This window comes from Cricetulus griseus, chromosome 7 (genome assembly GCF_003668045.3).
Source record: "Cricetulus griseus strain 17A/GY chromosome 7, alternate assembly CriGri-PICRH-1.0, whole genome shotgun sequence".
Taxonomy (NCBI): Eukaryota; Metazoa; Chordata; class Mammalia; order Rodentia; family Cricetidae; genus Cricetulus; species Cricetulus griseus.
The window spans coordinates 68772610-68796570 of NC_048600.1; the positions used below are offsets into that span (position 1 = coordinate 68772610).

A 23961-nucleotide genomic window follows, 5' to 3' on the forward strand; every position below is an offset into this window, starting at 1 on the left:
CTTGGGACTACCACATATATATGACACATACCACATACACATGTGTGTGCACACATTCGTGTGTGTTCATGAATGAAATTATATTATTTGCAGAAATACTGATGCAACTAGAGAATCATAGTAAGTGAATTAATCCAGTCACATACAAATATGCATTTTATCTCATTTTTGTTTGTTAGATTTATATGATTAAAATAGAAGCAAAATTGTCTAGGGGAACAAAGATCAACGGGGAGGTAAGAAAAATAACATTAAAGGGAATGAACACAAAGGAAATATGCTCAACATACAATGTGTACCCATATAAAAATTTACCAAAATTGTTAGGTTTGAATAGATGATAGTTTTGCTTTTTTTTTTTTTTTTTTTTTTGAGACAGAGTTTCTCTGTGTAGTCTTGACTGTCCTGAACTCACTCTGTAGACCAGGCTGGCCTTAAACTCATAGAGATTCACCTGCCTCTGTCTCCCAAGTACTGTGATTAAAGGTGTGTGCCACCATGCCTGGCATTGTTACTTCTTTGAAAAAACTCATCTGAATAGATTAATAAAACTGCAAGTTTTTTAAAAAAGAAAAATTCAGTAATAGTTTCTTTGAATGCATTTACAGATGGGTATAGCCACTGTAAAGTCTTTTATTTCCCTTTGACTTGCTATGAGTCAACAATTCATAGGAAAAAAATTGCAGAATTACTTTTTCTTTCTTTCTTTTTTCTTTCTTTTTCCTTTTTCTTTTTTGAGTCTGACTGGACTGGAACTTGTTATGTGTATACTAGGCTGGTCATGAACTCATAGAAATACATCCACCTGCATTTTGATAGTCTTCTTTTTTCAATTTGCAAACCCATCAATTTTTTTCTTGCTAGAATACTAAAGACATAAATTTCTTAAAGATGTACAGAATATTTTACCACTATTTTTTGTCACACTTAGTTTTTAATGCATAACCTGTACATCATGTTTTTATGAGTATTTTGCATAGATTTTTAGTTTCTCTAACTGAGTACTTAGAATAATTTCAAAAGAGCTAGAAATATAGCTTAGTGGTAAAGTGCTTGCCTAGCATGCACTAAGGCCCTGGATTTAATAATTTAATATTTGCATACATGTGCATGGGTTCACACACAAAAAACAGAATAACTTTAAAAATGGCGTATTCATTTGGAGTATTTTAGAGTTTATTAACTGTACAAAATAGGTTTATTGTGATTTTGGGTTTTTTTTAATTCATTTATTTTATGTATATGGTGCTCTGTTTACACATAGAGGCTACATGCCAGGAGAGGAGCAAATCAGATCTCATTGTAGATGGTTGTGGTTGCTGGGAATTGAACTCAGGACCTCTGGAAGAGCTGCCAATATTCTTAACCACTGAGCAAACTTTTCAGCCGCTATTGTGATGTTTTAATGCATGCATTAATGTACTGTAATCTTATTCATTCTTACCAATGGCAGTCATACCTCAGTGTGAAATATTTTAATGTAAAAAGAGTATAGTGCTTATGATTTAGTATAACACCTTACACATTGCTAGGCGAACACTTCAAGCTCTGCTACATACTCAGCCTTTATCTTACATTTGAGACAGAGTCTTAAAAGCTGCCCAAGCTGTGCTTGAACTCAGTCTATAGCCAGGTCAGGGTTAAAACTTGTAGTCTCGGCCTAACAATTTATCTTTTTAACTTTATTAAGCTGTAAATAGTACATGACTCATACTTGAAGTGCACCATTTGGTATTATAAACAGGCTTTTATAGCAGTCAGCATGATCAAAATAAACTTTTCTATCATTCACAAATTCTTCATTTCCCTTTTGTAATCCATCCTTTCTTAAATCCACCTTTTAGCAGCCACTAGTCTGCTTTCTCTCAGTATTGATTAGTTTTATTTTCTAAAACTTTATATGGCTTTATATGTTACATTATTCTTTGTGCCTATCATCTTATACTTGTTTCAGTCATTATAAGATGCATCTATATTGTGTGTTTATCATCCTCCACTTTTTTTGCTGAGTAATACTCCAATGTTTCAGCATGCCACAGTTTGTTTCATTTTCTACCTATTGGTATTTAATTGTTTCATTTGGGGGCAGTTTTGAACATTTGTGTATTCATCTTTGTTGATACATTTATTTTCATTTTCTTTAAGTTAATACTCAGGAGAAAGTGAACATATATTAAATGTTATGTTTAGCATCATTTAAAACAAAACCTGAGAACCTGTTCTCTATGATGCCTGCAGTCTCTCCATTCTTTGTTATATTCTTTCCCATTGTTTAAGAGGAAAAAGTAGCTTGTTCCTCTCCAGCAGCACGTGATATGGTCACATTTTACTAGACTGTTTAGAAATTCTAATACTTACCTACACGGTGGTTTTAAGATTTTAAGTATTCCTATTGCCATGGAATAGTCAACATGTTTTCATACTTTATAGCTATTTGTACGTTGTTGAATCTTCTCAGATCATGGATCTTTGAGGAAGATGTATTTAGTAATTAGAAATAGCACAAAAATGTTTGCTGGGTGGTGGCGGCGAATGCCTTTAATCCCTGCACTCAGGAGGCAGAGACAGGTGGATTTCTATGAGTTCGAGGCCAGCCTGGTCTACAGAGCGAGTTCCTGGACAGGCTCCAAAGCTACAGAGAAACCCTGCCTGGTGGGGGAGGAGGTAATGTTATCGGAAAATATTTAGTGAGTAAAATCTGTAATTAAGCCTTGTAGAGAGAGTCCCACATCTGGATGAGCCAGCTGCCTACAGTCCTTCCTCTACTAACTGTATGAGGCATAAGTCATTTAAATGTTTTGTGCTTTGATTGCTTTGCCTCCAAAGTAGTGACGCTGACATCTTGCCTGCCTGTTTACTGGGCTTTTGTGGAGGAACTTGGAACCTAAGTGCACACCTGTTGCCTAATTCTTGCTACCTGGAGATATTTTCCATCAATTGTTCATTTAAAATGTGTTCCTATTTCATTTTCTCTGTGTCATTGCTCTGAGTGCTCACAGCTATTTTGTTGTGCCAGGTCTTGTTATATAACTCAAATTATTTTTGAACTCATGATGCTCCTGCCTCATCCATGTGCCATCCCTGCCTTGATTTTCTTCATAGGACTGTTATAGCATCATCACCCAAGCCCACTGTACAAACTGTTTTCATTTAAATTGGGGGCATTTTTAAACTGAAAAAGTATTATATAATCTTTTTATTAAGACAATGTACTAAATGTACTTTAGTCATTACTGTATTTTATTTTAAACCCTGCTCTAAACTGGCTCCCTACTGCTACTGCTGTTCTCCATATTCTCCTACTCCCTGCCACCAACCGGTCTATTTTTTTTGCTTTGTAAGTTCTAGATGGAGCTTTAACAGTGTCCTTGTTTTAAATTCTTAATTCTTTTTGTGGTTTACCACAATGTATCAGAGAAGTTACAGTGATCCCAGTACATGAGGACACCCATAGTGTAAACCAGTCTGTCCAGTAGAACTTGCTGTGATAATGCCAGTGCCTTATGTTGGTGCTGCCCAGATTGGTAGTAACCACCCACTTGTGGTTCCTGAGCACTTAAAGTATAGCTAATGTAATGTGTCTAAAGGTTTAACTTTATTTAGTTTTGAATAAGTTTAACTAAGTAGATAGATATGTAGTAGCTAGTAGCTACCAGATTGAATAGCATAGGTCCTTGTCTCTCCAGTTTTGTATTTCCTTTTTTATGTATCTCTTATGTTTTGACCATGTCAAACTGTTGGTCTTTTAAGAGACCATGTTTTTATATAAATCTCTTGTATTATTCATTTTACTTTAACTCTCCTTTTATTCTTTGTTATTTTACCTAAATCCTAGTAATCTCCAAGACTCAATTCCATATCCTTTTCTTTTTGTAAATGATAGGCATGCACCTGTGCTTTGAGAACATCCCATCAAATGTGTGTGCTTACTCTTTGTATTACATTGCTCTTGACTTAAAACTGAGAGCCTCATTGTATCCTCAGAGTGAGTTGCCTGTCTCAGTAACAGCACCTGTTCTTGGATAAGTTTACTTAGTTTTATGTGTCTTTAGTTGAGTTGTGTGAACTTTATTTTGGTCTGGATGTTTTCTGATTTGTGGGTTTTGGTTGTGGCATTATAATTCTGAGGGTGTTGGTATGCTGAATTGGTAACTTACAGGTTTACTAAAGGACTTTGCCTAATATCTGGTATTCTGTAAAACACTCAGCATTGCAAACACTTTCCTAAATACATTAAAGTAAATGAAGTTAAGTAAGCTAACAAATGAGAATGAGATGAGAGTAAGTACAGGTTAACTTGACATTAGTGTGCACAATGATCTCACTGTTTTTACTAAATACAGTATGGCAGTAGGTTCTTTATTTGCAGACACAGCCTTTCCACTCATTTTTGTGGAAAGTTCAAACTGAATCTGAGGTATTCATAGACATCCCTTATTTGCTATGAATGGCTTAGTATCATTCATTTTAGAGGATCCTTTGCAGAAGTCTTGGTTTAGGTCTGTTGCTTCTGTGTACCACATTGCCATCATTTGGATGCATGTCTTCCTCCAAGTTTATTGCCTTCTCATCTTAATGTAAATATCACTATGACCTCTTTCAGTTTGAGATGTACCAGCAAAACAGTACAAACTCTTCTTTGCCTTTCCCCATTTCACAGATAGAAGATTAATTTCTAAAGATGTTAGCAACCTGAGAGTAGGAATTACTTGAACTTGAGTTTGGTGACATGGCTCAGCCAGGTAAAGGTGCTTAGCACCAAGCTTGATGACCTGATTTCAATCAGCTGTATCCACATGATGGAAAGGGAAAGCAAACTTAAGGAGTTGGAGAGATGGTTCAGTGGTTAAGAGTACCAACTGCTCTTCTAGAAGACCTGGGCTTGGCTTACATACATCCAGACAAAATATTCATACACATAGCATTAAATCTTTGTAAACACACATTAAAAAATGTTTTTAGAAAACTACTTGAGCTTCAGCTCTTGGCAGATAGTACACAGGGTAAGTTTCCAAACAGGGATGAGTTCAGTCCCAAGTCAGAAGAAGCAAGACAGTGGGGTCTACATCTTGCTACTCAAAGGAGTGCACTTTTTAAAACTTGTGAATTGTGTACTACTGGAATTTTAGTTCAACGTTTTCAGACCGCTTTTGCCTTTGGTTGTTAAAAGCATAGTGATAAACCTTGGCTGGATGTGGTTGTGCACACTTTTAATCCCAGCACTCAGAAGACAGCCAGGAAGAATCAGCACAGGCTCCAAGACAGCATAGTCTACAGAGTGAGACTTTGTCTCAAAAACAAAAACAAAAACAAAAACAAAACCGTTCTTATAGTAGTTAGCAAGACCATTTGTTCAGCCCAAATGTCTTACATTTTTGATTGAAGTCCCTTCCTTATGTGACAGCCGTCTACCTTTTCAACCGTCTGGCACCACTATGTTTTGATGTCCTTCCTTCCTATCAGCCTACTCTTTCTCTGGAAGGCTGATACTGACCTCTTTTTCTAATGATAATGTTGAGCTGTTGAATATAACTCCAATCTTACCTTGTTTCTTATTCTTTTTGTTCACAGTAGTGTTGTACCATGTTCTTTGATGGAGTCCTTCTTAGCTCCCAAACTCCATTTATCCACACCCTCTTTGGAGAAACCTTTAACATTTCTTCATAGACTGTGTTTCCCTTTGTTGTTCCATAGTACATCATATATGTCTGATGCAGGTGTTCATACAGTTCTGCTCTACTGAGAAAACTGAATTACCAGCTTACTACATCTAGAGATGTTGTTTGTTGATAAAGGACATGCTTGGTATATGCAAGTACTAAGTTCAGTCCTGAGCTATATATATGTATTTTACATAAGGTTAATTGCTTTGCTATTTTATTTATATTTGAATATTTTTGTGTGTGGTCACATATATGCTACAGCGTCTTTTTGTGGATCAGAGGACAATCAGACACGGTCTTTTGTTCACCTCTGTGTATACCAGGATAGCTGCCTAGCATCAAACTTCTGAGACTTACTGTCTCTGCCTTCCATATCAATGTAATGCTGGAATTAGAGGTGCACAATACTGCATCTGGGTGTTCTTCAGTTCTGGGGATCAAAGCTCAGTACCTCATGCTTGCATGATAAATACTTTACTCACTGAGCCATCTCCTCAGCCCAGTTGCTTTGTTTTAAAAAGAGTAATAGTGAACATTTTCGTGTGTGTTGACTTGAATGTTGCTGGTATTACAGTGAGTTAAATTCCAAGAGTAAGCCTGAACTAATAAACATGAAGCATCTTGATTTTTATCAGTCTAAGCACTAAAATGTACCTTTGATCTAAAATGAATCTCTGAAATATTAGACATCTATAATGCTTTTATAGAAATGTGACCAAGCCAAACACAAATACGGACATTCTTTTAAAAGTTTAAAAATTAGTTTGTGCTTATGTGCTTTAGTTATGAAGTTAAGTTTCTTCTCCTTGGTAGTCTTATTGCATTGTACCAGTGTGGACCTTTAATATGTACCCTGTCATTTTAACTGGATCTCAGGCCATCCCCCTTCAATAGGAAAGATCACTATTCATTAGTCTTTTATTAAAGGCTTTTAAATTTTTTTACTTTGTTGTTCTCATTGCTTATGGTGTGTTTCATATTCTCAGACAGAGTAAGGTTCTGGTTGTCTTCCCCTCTGCTTTATTTTAGTGCTTACAAGTGTGGAAGCATTTAGCTTTTCCCAAAAGAACATGGAAAGTGAGTTCTGTGGTGGCATCATGGGTTATAGCTTCACATTTGGAGGGTTTCCTTTTGCTAACATTTCATCACAAATCTTGTTTTCCCCAGTCTTGTTCTGTGATAATGTGAATGGTAGGCATGCAGTGGCATTCTGGAATGTTCTTTTGCATTTTAGGAACACGTATTACTAACTCAGCAAGCAGTTCTTTCATTTCCATGGTGATACCTTTTTTCCCACTCTGTCTTACAGTGATTTAGAAAGTGTTTGGGGGAGATTCAGGCACACCTGTCATTACAGGTGTATAAGAAGTGATTATGGGACACCTTACTACCTTTATTGTGGTGCATAGAATAATGGCAAGATGCTACTATGTAAATGTGGGTGTGGGTTTTAAGGTTTTTAGCAGCATCGTGTTTTGCTTTTGTGATGTGATGTTCATGTACCTCGATGGACATCGCTAGTCTATTTGTCTTGTGGTAAGTTCATTCCTATGATTAGAAATGGAAATCTGCCTGCTACCACTCTTGAGATACTGAAGGACTTTAATTCACATTACTGAGGTAATTTCATGGAGCCTCAGTGAGCAATTTAAACATTTATCTAGGTTAAAGTGCAAAAGTTGTAACCATACCTATTACATTAGTCTTCTGGAGAACTAAAGTATCTAAATTATAGTAGTAGTTTGGTGAAGAAATTGTCAATCTTATCTTTGTACGTGTGGACTTCATCCGTCTTAATTCTTCTTAATTATATTTGGTACTTGATAAATATTTATAAAAATAAAATTTGAACAGTCAATCTTCTCTTGCATCTAAAAACCAGGAAGTTTGTACCAGGAGCTGGTCTTGCTTGTATATAAAGCAATGAGTAGTGATCATCCTGCTACTGAGAAATGTGAAGTCCAGCCTCTGAGGGCCTGCAGCTCTTCTCATCCTACTTACAACTCAGAATGCTGTGTACACAGGTTGTCATGTTTCTGGTGTTTTCTATCTTAAACAGTTTCAAGGATCTCTCTCTGTGTCTCTGTCTCTTCTCTGTCTCTGTCTGTCTCTCTGTCTCTCTGTCTCTCTGTCTCTCTCTCTCTCTCTCTCTCTCTCTCTCTCTCTCTGTGTGTGTGTGTGTGTGTGTGTGTGTGTGTGTGTGTGTGTGTCTACGCATGCGTGCATTCATGCATTCGTTCATTCACTATTTATATCTCCTAGTAGAATTTGGTTCACTGTCCTGAAAAGTAACATAGTTCTTGATGGGAGCTGCTCATACCTGCTCATACTGCAGGGCTGTGAGTCCACAGATAAAAAGATTGATAAAATTGACATTAAGTGAGAGAAATACTAGTTTAAGAGCTGTTAAGTTTTGGTAAAATACATGCTTCTTTTAGAAATGTAACATATAGAAGAATAATAAAGAAATTAAGGCATGGTCCTCAGAGCTGGAAACAGTAATTGGCAGTGACTTTCAAAGGAATTTTTTTAAGATTTTATTTATTTATTATGTATACAACATTCTTCCTCCACGTATGCCTGCATGTCAGAAGAGGGCACCAGTTCTCAATATAGATGGTTGTGAGCCACCATGTGGTTGCTGAGAATTGAACTCAGGACCTCTGGAAGAGCAGCCAGTGCTCTTAACCTTTGAGCCACTCTCCAGCCCCCCAAAGGAATGTTTATTGGCCTTTATATTTGATGATGCTAACTGCTTGTATATGTTGCCTTTATTTTTTTTGTCATTTAAAAATTTTCCAAAGTATCATTTTAGCATTCATACTGTGCTACATATTTGCCTCTTATAGTTTTTCTTCTGTTGACAAACAACTCTTATGCATAAATTTGTAAATGACTGGCTATTTCCTTAGGATTAATGCATAGAAATTAAATTGCTGGGTTAAAAGAATGAAAGTGCCTTTTTGTATAAATATTGACAACTTCTCAGTAGTCATATTTTAATTGTTTTTATTAGTCACTGTACATGAACTTTAGTAGTGTAGGGAGGAAGACAGTCAGGCATACTGTGCCTTCTGGGGCAGTTCCTGCTTCCCTAAGGATGGTATTTGTGTGAATGTGCTCAGGGACCCGGAATGAGAAAGATTATCATACTTGTGACTGTTTGCACAGCAGTAGCTAAAGATAGCTCTTTGGATAATTGTTTAAACTAACTCAGGTATTATTATATGTTAGCAGTCTAAGGATAATTTGTGACACAATTCCAGGTAGACAAGTATAACAGCTTCTTAAGTAGCAGACAAATTAACATTGATTATTACTGCTTTTTAGATTGATCTGTTCTCTATTCACTAAGAACTGTGTTCTGTATTCAATTTTCACAGTTCAAGAAAATGATGTATTTAAATTAGAGGTAGTAGTGTGATCAGGTTCAGATAAAATATTAAAATTAGCAGTTTAATTTTAAAATGAGACTTTATTTTCTCATGTCTATGGATTTTTAAATTATTAGACAGTTTGTTTTTTAAAAGAAATGCTGTCTTAAAACTGTGTTCATAGTAATATATACTTGGCCGGCTTCTATGTGCAAAATATGTTCCTTCATATGTATATAAAAAAATGGCTGGTACAGCTACCTTGGGTAGGCAAAGTGGAAGCATGGTGGTGCCTTTTATTGTTCCTTCAGTTTCACTGATTCTAATTATAGAAGCTTACATCACCTTCGTTGATGATGACAGCTTTCCTCTCTCTCCTTGTTCTTTCTTCCTCAATCACTCCCTAAGGATATATCATATTTCATAGTACATATGGACTTATCATGGCTTTGACAAGGATTTTTGATAGCAGGCGTGCTGAAGAATACTGTTTCTTATAAAAGAGTAGAAGGAAAGCTTTGATACTCTGACTTCCTTTGATTCTCGCTTCCTTGGGAATGTTGAGTAGATAGGACAAGCAGCTTGAAGGCAGAAATTAATTACTGAGGGGCAACATAATTAGAGTTAACCATGTTTGTTAACTACAGATTCATTTCTCTGAAGCATGAGAAGGAAAGAGGGTGGGACAGCATGTGGTTACTTATAGAAGCTGGTGTGCAGTCACTGACCATTGCAGTAGCATCATTAATTTATTTTTCAGTACTAAACTACTTCAGTCGGATTTACTATGAAAATCAGTGTGTTTCACAGTTTGTTTCAAATACCAAATGCTTACATAAAATGCAGAAATGGCTGTCCATTTTATTTTGTAAAAATAACAGCTTTACTTTTGTTTCTCTCTTTTGACATTTGGCATTTCTAGTGCTTGTACTGTTTCACTTGCAAATTGGGGTAGGGGGTTAGATTGCATGCCTGAAATTAGTGCAAATCTGTTACATTTTTCATACTGCCTTGTAGGTGTGTTAGCTCTCCTTTGTTTATGATAAGCTTTTCTCTGTTCTGTTTTAGTGTCATCAGTAATTGAAATAAAGCATGTTTATAGTGTTAACTCTTAGAACCTCATCTTTGGTGTTCTATGCAGCATAATTTCCAATATTCCAGTTTATATTTTGTTTATAAATTATATATACAGATAGCCAATTTTGGTAACTAGATCATTCACATATTTATAAAAAAAAACTTTCATAATTATTGGAAACTTTGCTTGATCTCACAGTAGTCAAATGCTCCTTTTAAAGCTAAAGATTGTGTCTGTGTGGCTTAGCAAACTAGTGCTTCCTATGCAACGGAAGTGTATTCCTCAGTAGTGATGATCTAAACTGTATGAATCAGGACTCCATCACTTGCTGCACTGACCTCACTTGATAATGATATGATATCATGATAAATTGTAAATTTTATATTCATAAGAAATGATTGATTCACATAAGCATTTATTTTGGTTATTTAACAAATTACTGACCTTGTATTGGTAATTAAAAGGTTAATCATTATATGTGAATAGTGGAGGGGGGAGTATTGTGACACTGCTTGTTTGCATGCTGAGCATAGTTTGACCTGTTCTTTCCTCTCCTGGTATTGTTACTTCATGAGGTTTTGCACTATATTGGTTTCTGGAATAGCAAATAGTATGAAATAATTGGTAGAACAAGATGATGTCATCTTCACTTGTAAGCCAGCCAAATTGGAGAGGGGGGAGGAGGAAAGAAAGAATATTTTGATCCTTTATTGAGGTCGATGTGTAGTAGGTCTGACATATGGTGTTAGTGGATTACATTTCACTCCCTGAGCAGCAGCTAAAAGATAACTGTCTCCTTGCCCAGCTTGAGGTCCTCCTTTGTGTCAAAGGTATCAGCACTATTTATAAAAGGGATAAGGAGCCACTGCAGATTTTGCTTTTGATTGGCTGTCATTTATCCTACCAACACTTACATAAATACATAGTCTGGCATTATAATTAAAATATTTCTTGAGTTCTGTTAAACTAATTTTTGTGTTTAGTAATTTTTCTTTAAGAAATATATCTTTAGCATAAAAAATTATCCACATTTTTCTATTTAAAAAGTAAATGCTTTTCATTTGTACTTAAAGTTGTAATTTTGGAATTCCAACTTACAGTTTATATTTATTAAATTGGAAAAATACTTTAGTTCTTGAAAATCAAGTCTATCCAAGTATTAAATGGTTTATCAGGAAACTAGTGTTTATTTGAATTCATCAGAACAAATTTTACATTGATTGTAAATTTTATGGGAAAGGATTGGTTTTTTTTAAGAACATAATTCATAGGCTTTTAAACAATCATATTTTGCAAACATGGCAATGTGCTCAAAATAATAGCATTATTACATTAAATTCTAGTTGTATAAGGGGCAGCATATCTCCGATTGGGAGCATTGTGTTGAGACTTCTCCGGAGGGAATTGAGAAAACGTGTGTGTGTGTGTGTGTGTGTGTGTGTGTGTGTGTGTGTGTGTGTGTGTGTGTGTGTGTGTAAGATGTGTATGATGTGTATGATGTATATGGAGAAGTTGTTTTACTCTTCTTGCTGACTGCTAGACTCACAGTTTTGCTGCCTGGGGGTATAGGTGGCTATACTTGGGAAATGGACTCTACACATTGGGAAGCACCATTAGGAGATAAAGTGCCAGGTGGGTGTATTTGCAGTAGGAGCTGTGTAGCAGAAGCATAAAGGAAAGGGTGGCTGCTCCAGGCATGTGCTTTTCTTACTGGGGAGGGTGTGGTAAAATTTTTTCTTTAAGTTTTAAAGAAAAAATATGGTAGCTTCCTTTAATTCCACACTCGAATCAGAAGTAGGTTTAATTGTTGTCTTTTCTGATTCATTTTGTGTTTTGCCGGCTGTCTCTTTCTAGGAATTGCACATTGGGCTGCAGTGAAGTGCCATATTATATAGATTGTTCTTCCTCAAAGGATTTGGTACACATTGTGCCTGTCTGGTTTATTCCCCCTTGCAGAAGGATTGTTTTTATTTAAATCTGTTTACATATAAATCTTAGTGCTTGTTTTTATTTTTAGTGCTAATTTAGTGTGGGCTTGAAGGTTAAACCTTCAGAACATTTATTCAGTAAATAGCACATTTTATGCAGAAACCCATGAATTTTGGTATTAAAATTACTTTGATGTGACATCTCTGAACCAGACTGCCCATGTATTTGGAATTCAGTAGTATCTTACTATAGCAAATTATTTTCCCTTGGGAGAACAATTCTGTGTTAAATTTAAATAATGTTAGGAAAGAGGCTTCCCAAATACAACTGGATATTAATGTACAGAATTTTTAATGAATTTTTAAAACTATATATAAAACAAGGTTATGTTAGCCAGGTTTTTTTTTTTTTCCTTACAGAATTTAACATGCCAGCATGTCTCACAGAAGGGTGTGTGTGTGTGTGTGCGTGTGTGCGTGTGTGTGTGTGTGTGTGTGTGTGTGTGTGTGTGTGTGTGTGTGTGTGTGTGTGTGTGTTCAGTAAATTGCTCTTGGGCTACATCTGCAGATACAGTAGCCAATTGATCTAATGCAGTTTGTGAAGGCTTTCTGCACAGGTGATGTCATCCTTTTAGCTCTATTCTCCTCCCACTCTCTTTCCTTCTTATTAGATATTTCATCTTACTGCAGGGCATAGAATCAATAGGAGCTTCTCCTTAGGGAGCTGCTGTGAAGCAGGCAAGGACAGTAGGAATTAAGACACTAACAGACTCTTGCTTTCACAAAAGATGTAGTATTTTTTGTGCTGCATCGTATATGCATGTTATCCAGAAAGAGCAGACTTAGATCACCAGTGCTTCCTTACTGATGCCTTGGAACCAGAAGCGGTACTGCAGAGCTGTGAAAGTGCTCGGGAGAACAGAAGGTTGCTTGAATTCTGGATATTCTCACATCTACAGGACAAACCTGTTAGAGCATTGTCTTTGCCACCATTTGCTTTGTGGTTGGGTTGGTGTGTGTGTGGGGGGGGGGTGTGTATGTGGGTGTGGGTGGGTGGTTTTGTGGAGAGGGTTGTTTTCTAGCATTTAAAGATATCTAAAGAAGAGACTATAATCTTAAGGATACAGCATTTTCTTTGCCTCTGATGCAAAAGACTCTGTGGTGCTTGTTCTTCAGAATGAAATAAGTTGAAGGAAAAACAGCCACATTACAAAGAAAACAGGTTTCACAGATTCCGGGAACACAGATTCCATGCATATTGCTTATTTGCTTTGATGGATAGATATGGTATTAGCTTCTGTGCTGCCAGTGTGTATGTCTGTGTCAGGTGCCTGAGGATGCATGTAACTATGTGTACTGAGCCAGAAATCTAAGCATCTTTATTAGATGTTAGTTACTTGCTTGTAAAGTGACATTTAAGGAGAATTCTTATACTTAGAACAATACTCTGCTTCTCTGAAAAGCTTCTGATTTTTGTTTGTAAAGAGGGTTGGAGGAGCTGCCATATGACAACAATGGTATATGGATTGTAAAAAGAAACTTAGCAGAATTTTGACAGCATTCTCATCAGTGTGGCTCTGGTTTAAAAGAGAAACTACCTCCTCCAGCCAGGGAAATGGCTTTTCTTGTTCGCTGTTATGCCAATTGTCTTCAGCCATGGGCCTCCAAAGTAAGTAATTATTATTTTTATTGATATAGTTTAAACATTAAATTTAAATTACATTTGGATTCTAAATGAGATCTATTTGCAATTTTTTTTATTTTTTTCGATTCATTTATTTATTTGCAATTTTTAAACTTTAAAAATAAGAACTATAAAGCCTTGACTCGTTATTTAATTCAGGGAAAGTCTAATACAGCCTCTGAGATGGATTGAAAAGACTCATTTTAATAGTTTGCAGACTTAAATATACATCTGAGATATATACCTCAGACAGAATCATCACTCTTGGCTATGATGTTTCTGAAATTACTTGTGACCATATTTAACTTGATCCATTCTTTTGCTTTTGTTTTTGTTTTTTTTCTTTACCTTAAATTGCTGGTGTGTTTAGACATACTGTTCTAGTCATGGGCTTATATAACACAGCTCAGTAATGTGCTGCTACCTGATAACTTAGAAATGAATTGTTCTGTTTTATTAAACTGTGTGTTCATTCCTAAGGAATAGCATAAGGAAAATTGTGGATGAAATTAATTATGTAAAAAATATTCAGTATTCCAAACTATTTTCAAAGTAATAACTAAAACCACTTGTCATTTTAAGGCAAACATCCTAGCTGTCAAAATAACAAAATGCTGAGTTGTTGAAATTATCTATTACAATTCAGTTTTATTGTTGACAGTGGCTACTTACAGTGTTTGGAGCTCTTTTTCTTACCTTGTATATTAATTTCAAAACAAAAGACTAAGTATTTTAGAGAATGCTTAAATGTTGAATTTAAATATGTCAAGATCTCTTTATGATTCTTTTAGACTGTGGCACACTGGAGGCTTTTCATAGGAAGGTCTGAAATCATGTCTTTGTTTCAAAGGTTTGCTATTGATGGTGACTAAGGGGAAAATACTTTTGACAGCACTGTGTTATACTGTTTATTTGGCCTAGCTCGTTTCATTTTTTCCTGAATGCTCTTTGGGAGGACATTTAAACATACTATCCATTTGGCAAACAGCTAGCTGTGGCATAAAGAGATGGAAAGGAGCCTAGGTACACAATTAATGCTTTCATCTGCACATACAAAGAGGGTGGCCACTTCAGTGCAGACGTCACCTGTGGGGCCCAAGCACTGCTGACAATAACATTGGCACTACTAAAATTTAAAGCTGTGTATGGAAGGGAATTGGGTGAAACCAGATAAAAAAATTTAAGAATGGGTTATAGGAGTTGTTTTGGAAGACTTCCCATTTTCTCCCCCAACATAAAAACCTTGGGGAGGAGTACTAGTTGTCACTCTTAAACAATCGTTTAACAAGTGTAGAAAGGGTAAAGGGGATTTTAAAGATCCAAATCTACATTTTCATTAAGTATCTGTGATGGGTTCTTTCCTATATAAATTATTTATATGTATATGTGTCTCCTTTCTGTCTCCCTCATCTCTTATGTTATAAATAAAATTTAACTCATGGGCTGGAGAGATTGTTCAGTGGTTAAGAGCACTGATTGCTCTTCCAGAGGACCCTGGTTCAATTCCCAGCACCCACGTGACAGCTCACAACTGTAACTCCAGTTCCTGTGGACCCTGACACCCATGGCAAAGCGCCAGTACACATTAAATAATTTTTAACTTAAAAAAATTAACTCTGTGGTTAAAACACATTTGGCTAGATAATGATTTTCATTCTCCCCATATTGGATTTTTTAATTTGTTTTACTCTTTTTACTTTTACTTAATGATTCTTTTTTATTATTTAGTTGTATGTAAAATAACCTCAGCGTCCTTTCTCTTTAGCTTTTGGAGGAGTTAATACATGACTTTTGGTATCTACTGTTGGTATGAGAAGTTTGAACTTTAGTGTAATGTTTGTAATTTTAGGTTTTTGTTTAGGTTTTTATCCATGAAATTTTATCAAGCATCAAAATGTTTTGTTTTTAATTTCTTGGCTCTCTGAGGACTCTTTCAAGCCAATGAGTCTTGTTTGTCTTTATTTGTAAGAAAAAAAACAACAGCAAAAACAAAAACCCACAGTTTATTTTCTTGACATATGATCTCACTACATAGCCCTGCCTGGTCTTGAACTAGCTTTGTAGACAAAAGAGATCTGCTTGCCTCTGCCTCCCAAGTGCTGGGGTTAAAGGCATGTGCACCAAACCTAGTGGGAGTTGTTCTTATCAACATTGCAACTCCTTCATTTTCTCTCATTCTTTTCTGCCAATAATTTCCGTAAATATTTATTTCGGCTTGATTTTTCTAACTTACTAATTCATTGTTTGTAACCAGTGCTAGGCATGTGTTAAATTTTTAGTTTGTAACCATTTGTGTTACTTGTTTCTGATGCCTCATAACTGATGCTTTTTCTAATTACCTGTTTTAGTGATGGTTTTTATAGAAGTGATTTTTTTTTCTCCGCATATAGATTCTTGTCTTTGGTCCATTCATTTCCAGGGATTGGCTTTACTCAAGAGATTTTTAGCTGGGTGCTCCTTTCATGATTGGATAAGGTTGCTTGATTGAGGTGGCCTATCTCTGTATTGGAGAAGCAATTGTGCTTTAGCTTCTGTTTTCCTTCTTTTATCTGTTCTACAGCTGGGAGCCAATGACAAAAATTAATTAACAGCTAGCTTTATCAGTCATGGCTGGCCTTTACCTTATTTCACTTATCTACAGTATTTGGACCACAACATAGTGGACAATATAATGTCCCATTTTTATACTGATTTCCTCTTCCTTTAATAAGTATTAATCAGCAAAGATTGGTTAAAATCTCCATGGTTTAAAAAATACTTAAATGAGAAAGGATGTGTCTACAAATGGAAAAACACTGATTTTATTTAAATGGTTTAATAGCATTTAAATTTCACTTTTTAAAAAATGAGTACAAATCGAGTTTGATGTGCCTCAGAACTGGTGCTACAGTCTCTACCATCTTACACCAAAGACCACTAAGATACTAGGGTCAGACTTCTGTTGAAAGCTGCTTTTTAGATCTTAGAATCTATTTTTAACTTTCTGTTTCATTGTCATCTGACAGTTTTCTGTGTGTGTAACTTTGGCCTATACTGAATGGCCCTTGTAATTTTGGTGACTTAATTTTAATAATTTTAATTTGACGACACCTCCACCTTTTAATTAGGCCTTGCATTGGGCTTATCCCTGTGACTTTCTTCTCATCTTGAATGTTTCTAGAGTAGTTTTTAAGGTCCAAAAATCTCTTATACTTTCTTCCTTAAAACTAACTCTTCAGGGGTTCACTTTAAAGCAGGAGTTGTAAGTGCTCAGGAATGCTATCTGGGATTTGGGTTATGACTTAGTGGTACAGAGATGTAACTAGCATGCATAAAGCCTGGGGTCCCATCTCCAGGACAGCCAAAAAAAAAAAAAAAAAAAGAGGAGGGAGATGATGATCTTACCGTCCTTCTCTGTACCCTTGCCTGAATTGTGTTGCTCTGCTGCCGTTTCTGAATACATCATCAAATCTCTAAACTCAATGCCATTTAACATAAACATGGTATAAAAATTAGGTTACATTAATTTTAATCATTATATATAATATGTAATCCATATATAGTTTATCCAAAATATCATTTCATCATGTAATAATTAGTACTGAAATAGTTTACCCTATGTGCCATGTACTATAAATTCAGTATTTTACCCTTAGAACACATCATAGTCTGGCATAACCACATATCACCTAATTTAGTATTTTCCATAATACATTTCTAGGTGTTTGCTATTTTTATTTAATGTTTAGTCTTGATTATCCTAATGACTTATCTCAAGCATAATTCTCTAAATTACATTTTGTTATTCTAATATTTCAGTAATTTTTAATCCCCTACACACCAAGACTTTACTTGAGTTTTGATTATGGCTAGCATTGGATATATAGTAGAATCCTTTATCTGCAAATGGGAAGTTAGACAGCTAGGCATACTAGCAATGTATATGTACATTAATTAGCATCAAGCTCTAAAATGTGTTCCTGAAAGCAGTGTGTGGGAACTTACCAATTTTGGTGCATAGAAAAGTGGCTTCTGACAAAGTGTTTCTATAATCTAGTAGTTGATACCTTGAAAAGGAAGCTTTAACAATGCAGCTTAGACTTAAAGTTGATTTTTGACAAGTTGCTATCCTTTAAAGGGGTCCACAAATTTTAAACTTTTTAGAATTGTTATTGTTTCATACTTTGGCACCTTTTGATTATCTTTCTCAAGTAGTTCTTGGATTTGGGTTGTAAGGAACCAGATATTTCAGATACCATACTTTTTAGATATTTCCCTGTTACAAATTCTTGATTGTGGCAGGTTATTCTTGAAGTCAGACATAGAACTATCTTGCAATATTGGTGCCTGATTCTAATTGTACCCCTCCCCGTCTGCTGAGCTGCAAGTGTTCTTCATGACTGTTTGTTGACTAGCACTAGTTGCTTTATAAAAGTATTTCAAACATGGATTGTTGACCATGCGAGATTACCTCAAACAGTATTTCTTACACTGGTAAGATGCCAATGGGGAAAATAAATTTGAATAATTATGTATAAAATAGATTTCTGTATTGAAGGACTGCTTATGCTATAAAGAGCTGAGGGACATAAAGAATATTTTTTCAATTTGTTCATCCACAGAACCCTTTGTTTAATTTTCACTTTTCTGGTTGTATCTCTTAGAGTAGTATACAGCTTTGGAGATTCTATACTATATGGAATACAGACTCAATGCTGAAGTATTATTTGTTCAGAAATCCACAAAGACTTGAGCAGCAGTATCACAGTATCACAGCAGTATCTCAGCAGTGCTGAGAACCAGATGCAGTCATTCATAGATGCTGTATGCAGGGTAGATACCACTACACAAAGCTTTTGTTTGATTGGGAAAGGGGAGAATATTGTAAAATTCCAAGAGTCAAAAGTTCTGCATTCTGAAAAATGAAGTAAAAATACAGAAATATTTTATTTTCTATGAATTTCTCAGCTTCTTATACAAGCTTGATCCCAGTTATTTTGTTTGCTAGTCTGATGGAGCAAAATAAGGGTTTGTTTTTCTGGTTGCTGGCAAGATGAACAGTGTATTCTAGCCATTTCTTCTGTTGTCTTAACCTAAGTGACCCCATGTTTAGATAGTTGGTAGAGCCAAAAGACAAAGAAGTCTAGATACCTGAGCCTTTGCACAGTTTCCCTCAAAAAGTTGTCTGCACCTGTGGATTCCTTAAGTCTTCAAAATTTATTCACTCAGCAACTGGTTTTATACTTCTGTATTGATTGTATTCAAGAGTTTCCCCCATGTGAAACTTTGACAGCAAATTACACAAGTCCAGAGATAGAAAATATATGAAGGAGTCTGACAAACAACAGTTTACAGAGCTTCATGGGTTAGAAGGATTATGGAATACATAAATCAGGTTGTCTGGTGAAAGATCATGAAAAAAAGGAATAAAAGTTCTTCATTTTGATTCTTGCATCTACCTCATTTGGTCTCATGATGCTCTGATGTGGAAATCTATGTAAAGGCATATAGAATGCATTTGTTACTGTTCACAAATGAACCACCTAAGGAGCATGTAAAGTGTTAACTGCAGTTACTGTCTTGTCATAGCTGTTCTCTTTTATAGAGGTTCAGGAAATTCCTGTGTAAAGTCTTAACATTGCCCTGTCTGTCTCCATCTTTGTGTTACCGCTTGTGATCCTAACATAAAATACAGCCTAGTGAGATGCTAAAATCAGAGACTCAAGTGTGAATCCTTGTCCACTACATACTTGAATACAAGACTAAGCATGCTGCTCAGTTTTACTGCCTCAGTCCCTCATCAGTAAAGTAGGAAGAATAAAAATTACTTCTTTTCAGAGACTGGTAGGAGTTAAGATTTCTCAGTACACTACAAGTCTGCAGCCTTGTTCTGTCCTTGGTTGATTACATTATTGTCAGAAGTGACCTCCTTGCTCTGTCTTTGTAGAAATCTTGTATCTGTGGTATATAGCAGATGGGTGCAGGGAGTGAGAGTTGCATGTACCTTTACAGAGCAAAATACCCAATGTATTCCTTTGTTGTTCTCTGCCATACTCTTGAGATAGGGTCTCTCACTGAGTCCTAGATTGCGGTTTTGGGTAGGCTGGCTGACTAAATCAGTTAGTTCTTAGGATCTGTCTGTCTCTGAGGGCTAGGATGACAGTTGTGTGCCACTACACCCATCTGAAAATCACTTTAATCTGATACTAATATGTAGTATTTATTTCATTCAGATATTTTTGTTTTTAAAATTTATTTAATTTAGAGACAATCTTAATTTTACATATCAATCCCAGTTCCCTCTCCTTCCCATCCTCTCATGCCCCACCTCCAGCCTCCCTATCCCAACTCCCATCCATTCCCCAGGGAGGGTGAGGCCTTCCATTGGGGAATCATAAAAAGTCTGTCGCATTATTTGGGGGAGGGCCTAGGCCCACCTCCATGTATCTGGGCTGAAAGACTATCCCTCCATGAGAATGGACTCGAAAGTTCGTTTGTGCACTAGGAATAAATACTGGTTCCACTGTCAGAGGTCCCATAGACTGCCCAGGCCTCCTGACACCCATATTCAGAGGGCTTGGTTCAGTCCAATACTGGTTCCCCAGCTTTATGACTGGGGTACGTGTGCTCTCACTTGCTCAGGTCAGCTGTTTTTGTGGGTTTCTCCAGCACGGTCTTGACCCCTTTGCTCATCCCTCCTCCCTCTCTACAACTGGATTTCAGTAGTACAGCTCAGTGCTTAGCTGTGGGTGTCTGCTTCTGCTTCCATCAGCTACTGGATGATGGCTCTAGGATGGCATATAAGGTAGTCACAATCTCATTTTAGGGGAGGGGCATTTAAGGTAGCCTCTCCAATATTGCTTAGATTCTTACTTGAGGTCATCTTTGTGGGTCTTTGGACATTTCCCTAGTGCCAGATTTCTCTTTAAACCTATAATGGCTCCCTCTATTAAGGCATCTCTTTTTTCTTGTTCCCCTCTATTCTTACCCCGACTCAGTCTTCCTGATCCCTTATGTTCTCCTCCCCCCCTTCTCCCCTTCTCTCTTTCCTATCTCTTTCCCCCCTCCTCTAGTGCTCCCAATTTGCTCAGGAGCTCTTGTCCCCTTTCCCCTTCTCTGGGGGACCATGTATGTCTCTCTTGGGGTCCTCCTTGTTTCCTAGCTTCCCTGGAGGTGTGGATTGTAGGCTGGTAGTTCTTTGCTCTATGTCTAATATTCATATATGAGTGAGTTCATACCATGCTTGTCTTTCTGTGACTGGGTTACCTCACTCAGGATGGTTTCTTCCAGTTCCATCCATTTGCCTGAGAATTTCAAGATTTTATTGTGTTTTTTCCTCTGAGTAGTACTCTGTTGTGTAAATGTACCACATTTTCTCCATCCATTCTTCGTACGGTTTAAGGGCATCTAAGTTGCTTCCAGGTTCTGGCTATAACAAACACTGGCTATAACACTGCTTTAAACATAGTTGAACAGGTGTCCTTGTTGTATGAATGTGCATCCTTTGAGTATATGCCCAAGAGTGGAATTGCTGGATCTTGAGGTCGACTGATCCCCATTTTCCTGAGAAACCACCATACTGATTTCCAAAGTGTCTGTACAAGTTTACACTCCCACCAGCAATGGAGGAGTGTAGCCCTTTCTCCACATCCTCTCCAGCATAAACTGTTGTTGGTGTTTTTGATTTTAGCCATTCTGGCAGGTGTCAGATGGTATCTCAGAGTTGTTTTGATTTGCATTTCTCTGATGGCTAAGGATGTTGAGCACTTTCTTAATTATCTTTTAGCCATTTTAGATTCCTCTATTGAGAATTCTCTATTTAGTTCTGTACCCCACTTTTTAATTGGATTATTTGGTGTTTTGGTGACTTGCTTCTTGAGTTCTTTGTATATTTTGGAAATCAGCCCTCCTCTGTCAGATATGGGATTGGTGAAGATCTTTTCCCCATTCTGTGGGCTGCCGTTTTGTCTTGTTGACTGTGTCCTTTGCCTTACAGAAGCTTCTCGGTTTATTAATTGTCGATCTCAGTGTCTGTGCTACTGCCTTTATGTTCATGAAGTGGTCTGTGGGGTCCTCCGGCAGGTAGGGCTGTGGAAGGGCCCGTCCAGCCGATCTCCTCCTGGGGCTGAGCGGGATGGTGAGTGTAGGAAAGAACCACACTGAGTAGGGAGATTTGTTGAAGCAGGATCTCATTTTATTGCATCAGGCAGGTACTAACATAGGGTTGAGAAAGTGGGTGGGGACCTCCAGATGGAGTGAAGTGTAAGGGCCAATAATATTTCACCATGATAGCAGTAGCTGGGCAGAGGCAGTTTTTCTGAGTCACTCCTATGAGGAAGTGATAGGCCAAAGACAGATCGCCAATCTCTAGCCAGCCTCAGGAAGTTCCACTAGGCCTGTGTCCGTTGCCTTTTTATGCCCAGCAGTAGTCTCCTGTACCAATTTATTCAAGGGTACCTCCCACTTTCTGTTCTAAGAGGTTCAGCATGGCTGGATTTATGTTGAGGTCGTTGATCCATTTGGACTTAAATTTTGTGCATGATGATAGATAAGGATCTATCTGCAATCTTCTACTTGTCAGCATCCAGTTATGCCAGCACCATTTGGTGAAGATACTTTCTTTTTTCCATTGTATAAGTTTAGCTTCTTTGCCAAAAATCAGGTGATTGTAGGTGTGTAAATTAATATCAGGGCTTTCAATTCGATTCCATTGGTCACCCTGTCTGTTTTTGTGCCAATACCAAGCTGTTTTCATTACTATAGCTCTATAGTAGAGCTTGAAGTCAGGGAAAGTGATGCCTCTGGAAGTTCCTTTATTTTCTTGTTTCTAATGTGATATTATTGGTTTTTGAGTTGTTGAGAGGTTATTTTATTATCATTATGCCTTGATTAATAATTAATAATAATAATCTTGATTATTTCTGCCTTTGCACATGATTACTGAATGTTCCCTGTATGATTTTAGTGTTAACTTTTATTCACCCTTACTCTTACAAACATTTTATGTCTGCCTTAAAGAATGCATATTCTGTAGTTTTGAGTTATGGTCTGTGTATACACACTGTAGGTGACATTTCTTAACTATGTTCACGTTTTATGTTTTTGTTGTAGAGAAAGCTGTACTAATATTTCACAGAGTGAGTGTGCCTTCATTATCCACTGTTACTTTCACTTACATTTTTTAAGTTTTCTTTTAATTGAAAACTGTGGTTGTGATGATGTGTTGACATGTGTGTATACTGTGAAATAATCAAATCAGGACTAGTTAGCCTGCCCATCATATAAAATATTTTTTTTCTTCTTGGTTAGAACATTTAAAATCTAATCTTAGATTTTAGAAATCTGTAATACATTTTTTACAATGATTATTACTTGTGCTGTATAATACGTGACTAAATTCATTCTCCTTGTATGAAACTTTTACAGTTCCATTACTCCCAGCCTCCAGTAGCCACTGTTTTATCCTTTGCTTCTGTGAATTTTGAAACACTTTGGTTCCACATATAATTTAGATAGTTAGATCAGACAATATTTGTCCTTTCTGATTCTTGTTCATTTTTCCTTGCACATTTTGATACTATGTTGTGTGTGATGTTTTTTTCTTCATCGCAGTAATGTCATTTTTCTGAATTACTTAGCCCATCAGTAGTAGTTCATTGTATAATTTGTCTGTGCAATTTCTATAGTCTGTATTCCTAAAATAGCTGTAAAATACAATAAGTATGTACAACAGGGAAACTTATTTCAAATTTTAGGTTTACTTAATGATGGTGAGTAGCAAACTGAAGAGAAATTATATGGATGGGTGGTGACTCTCTTACTTAAAACAGTGGCTGCTTTGGAGCATAGTGAATTTTTTCTCGTTTTAACTTCGATAGCATTGCTTATGAGATACCTGTTTTAATCTCATGGTATGAAATTCACAGTACAGTCTGCATCCTTGATAATAGTAGTAGTATATTAGCTATCAAGTGATAGAGTCATTTCCTATTTATTTTTATTTTTTCATTACATTTTGTTGACTTGTGTGTGCACATGGACACACCACCATGACAGGCATGTGAAGATGAGAGGACAACTTGTGGACTTGGTTCTCTCTATTCTGTTGTGAGTCCAGGGAATCATTTCAAGCTTCATACTTGAAGAGACAAGCACCTTTAATCACCGAGCCATCTTTCTGGCCCCATGTCCTTCTTGTTCTTCTTTGTCTCTGCACTTAACACAGACATTCATTGATTTTTTTTGATTTATTAAT

The 23961-nt window shown here is 36.5% G+C and overlaps 1 protein-coding gene across 11 annotated transcripts in view; it reads left to right on the forward strand.

The window, feature by feature from the left end:
• Rapgef6 (Rap guanine nucleotide exchange factor 6) overlaps positions 1-23961 on the forward strand; it is a 187270-nt gene that overhangs the window by 70142 nt on the left and 93167 nt on the right. The window contains exon 1 of one of the 11 annotated variants that reach the window (XM_035447725.1): positions 13564-13712. The exons of 9 other annotated variants lie outside the window; for them this stretch is intronic. In XM_035447725.1, coding sequence (XP_035303616.1) covers positions 13659-13712 — 54 coding nt within the window. In that variant the 5' untranslated portion in view covers positions 13564-13658. Of the gene's footprint in view, positions 1-13563; positions 13713-23961 lie in introns of those variants that run through there. One more of the 11 variants, XM_035447728.1, reaches the window with a different exon arrangement.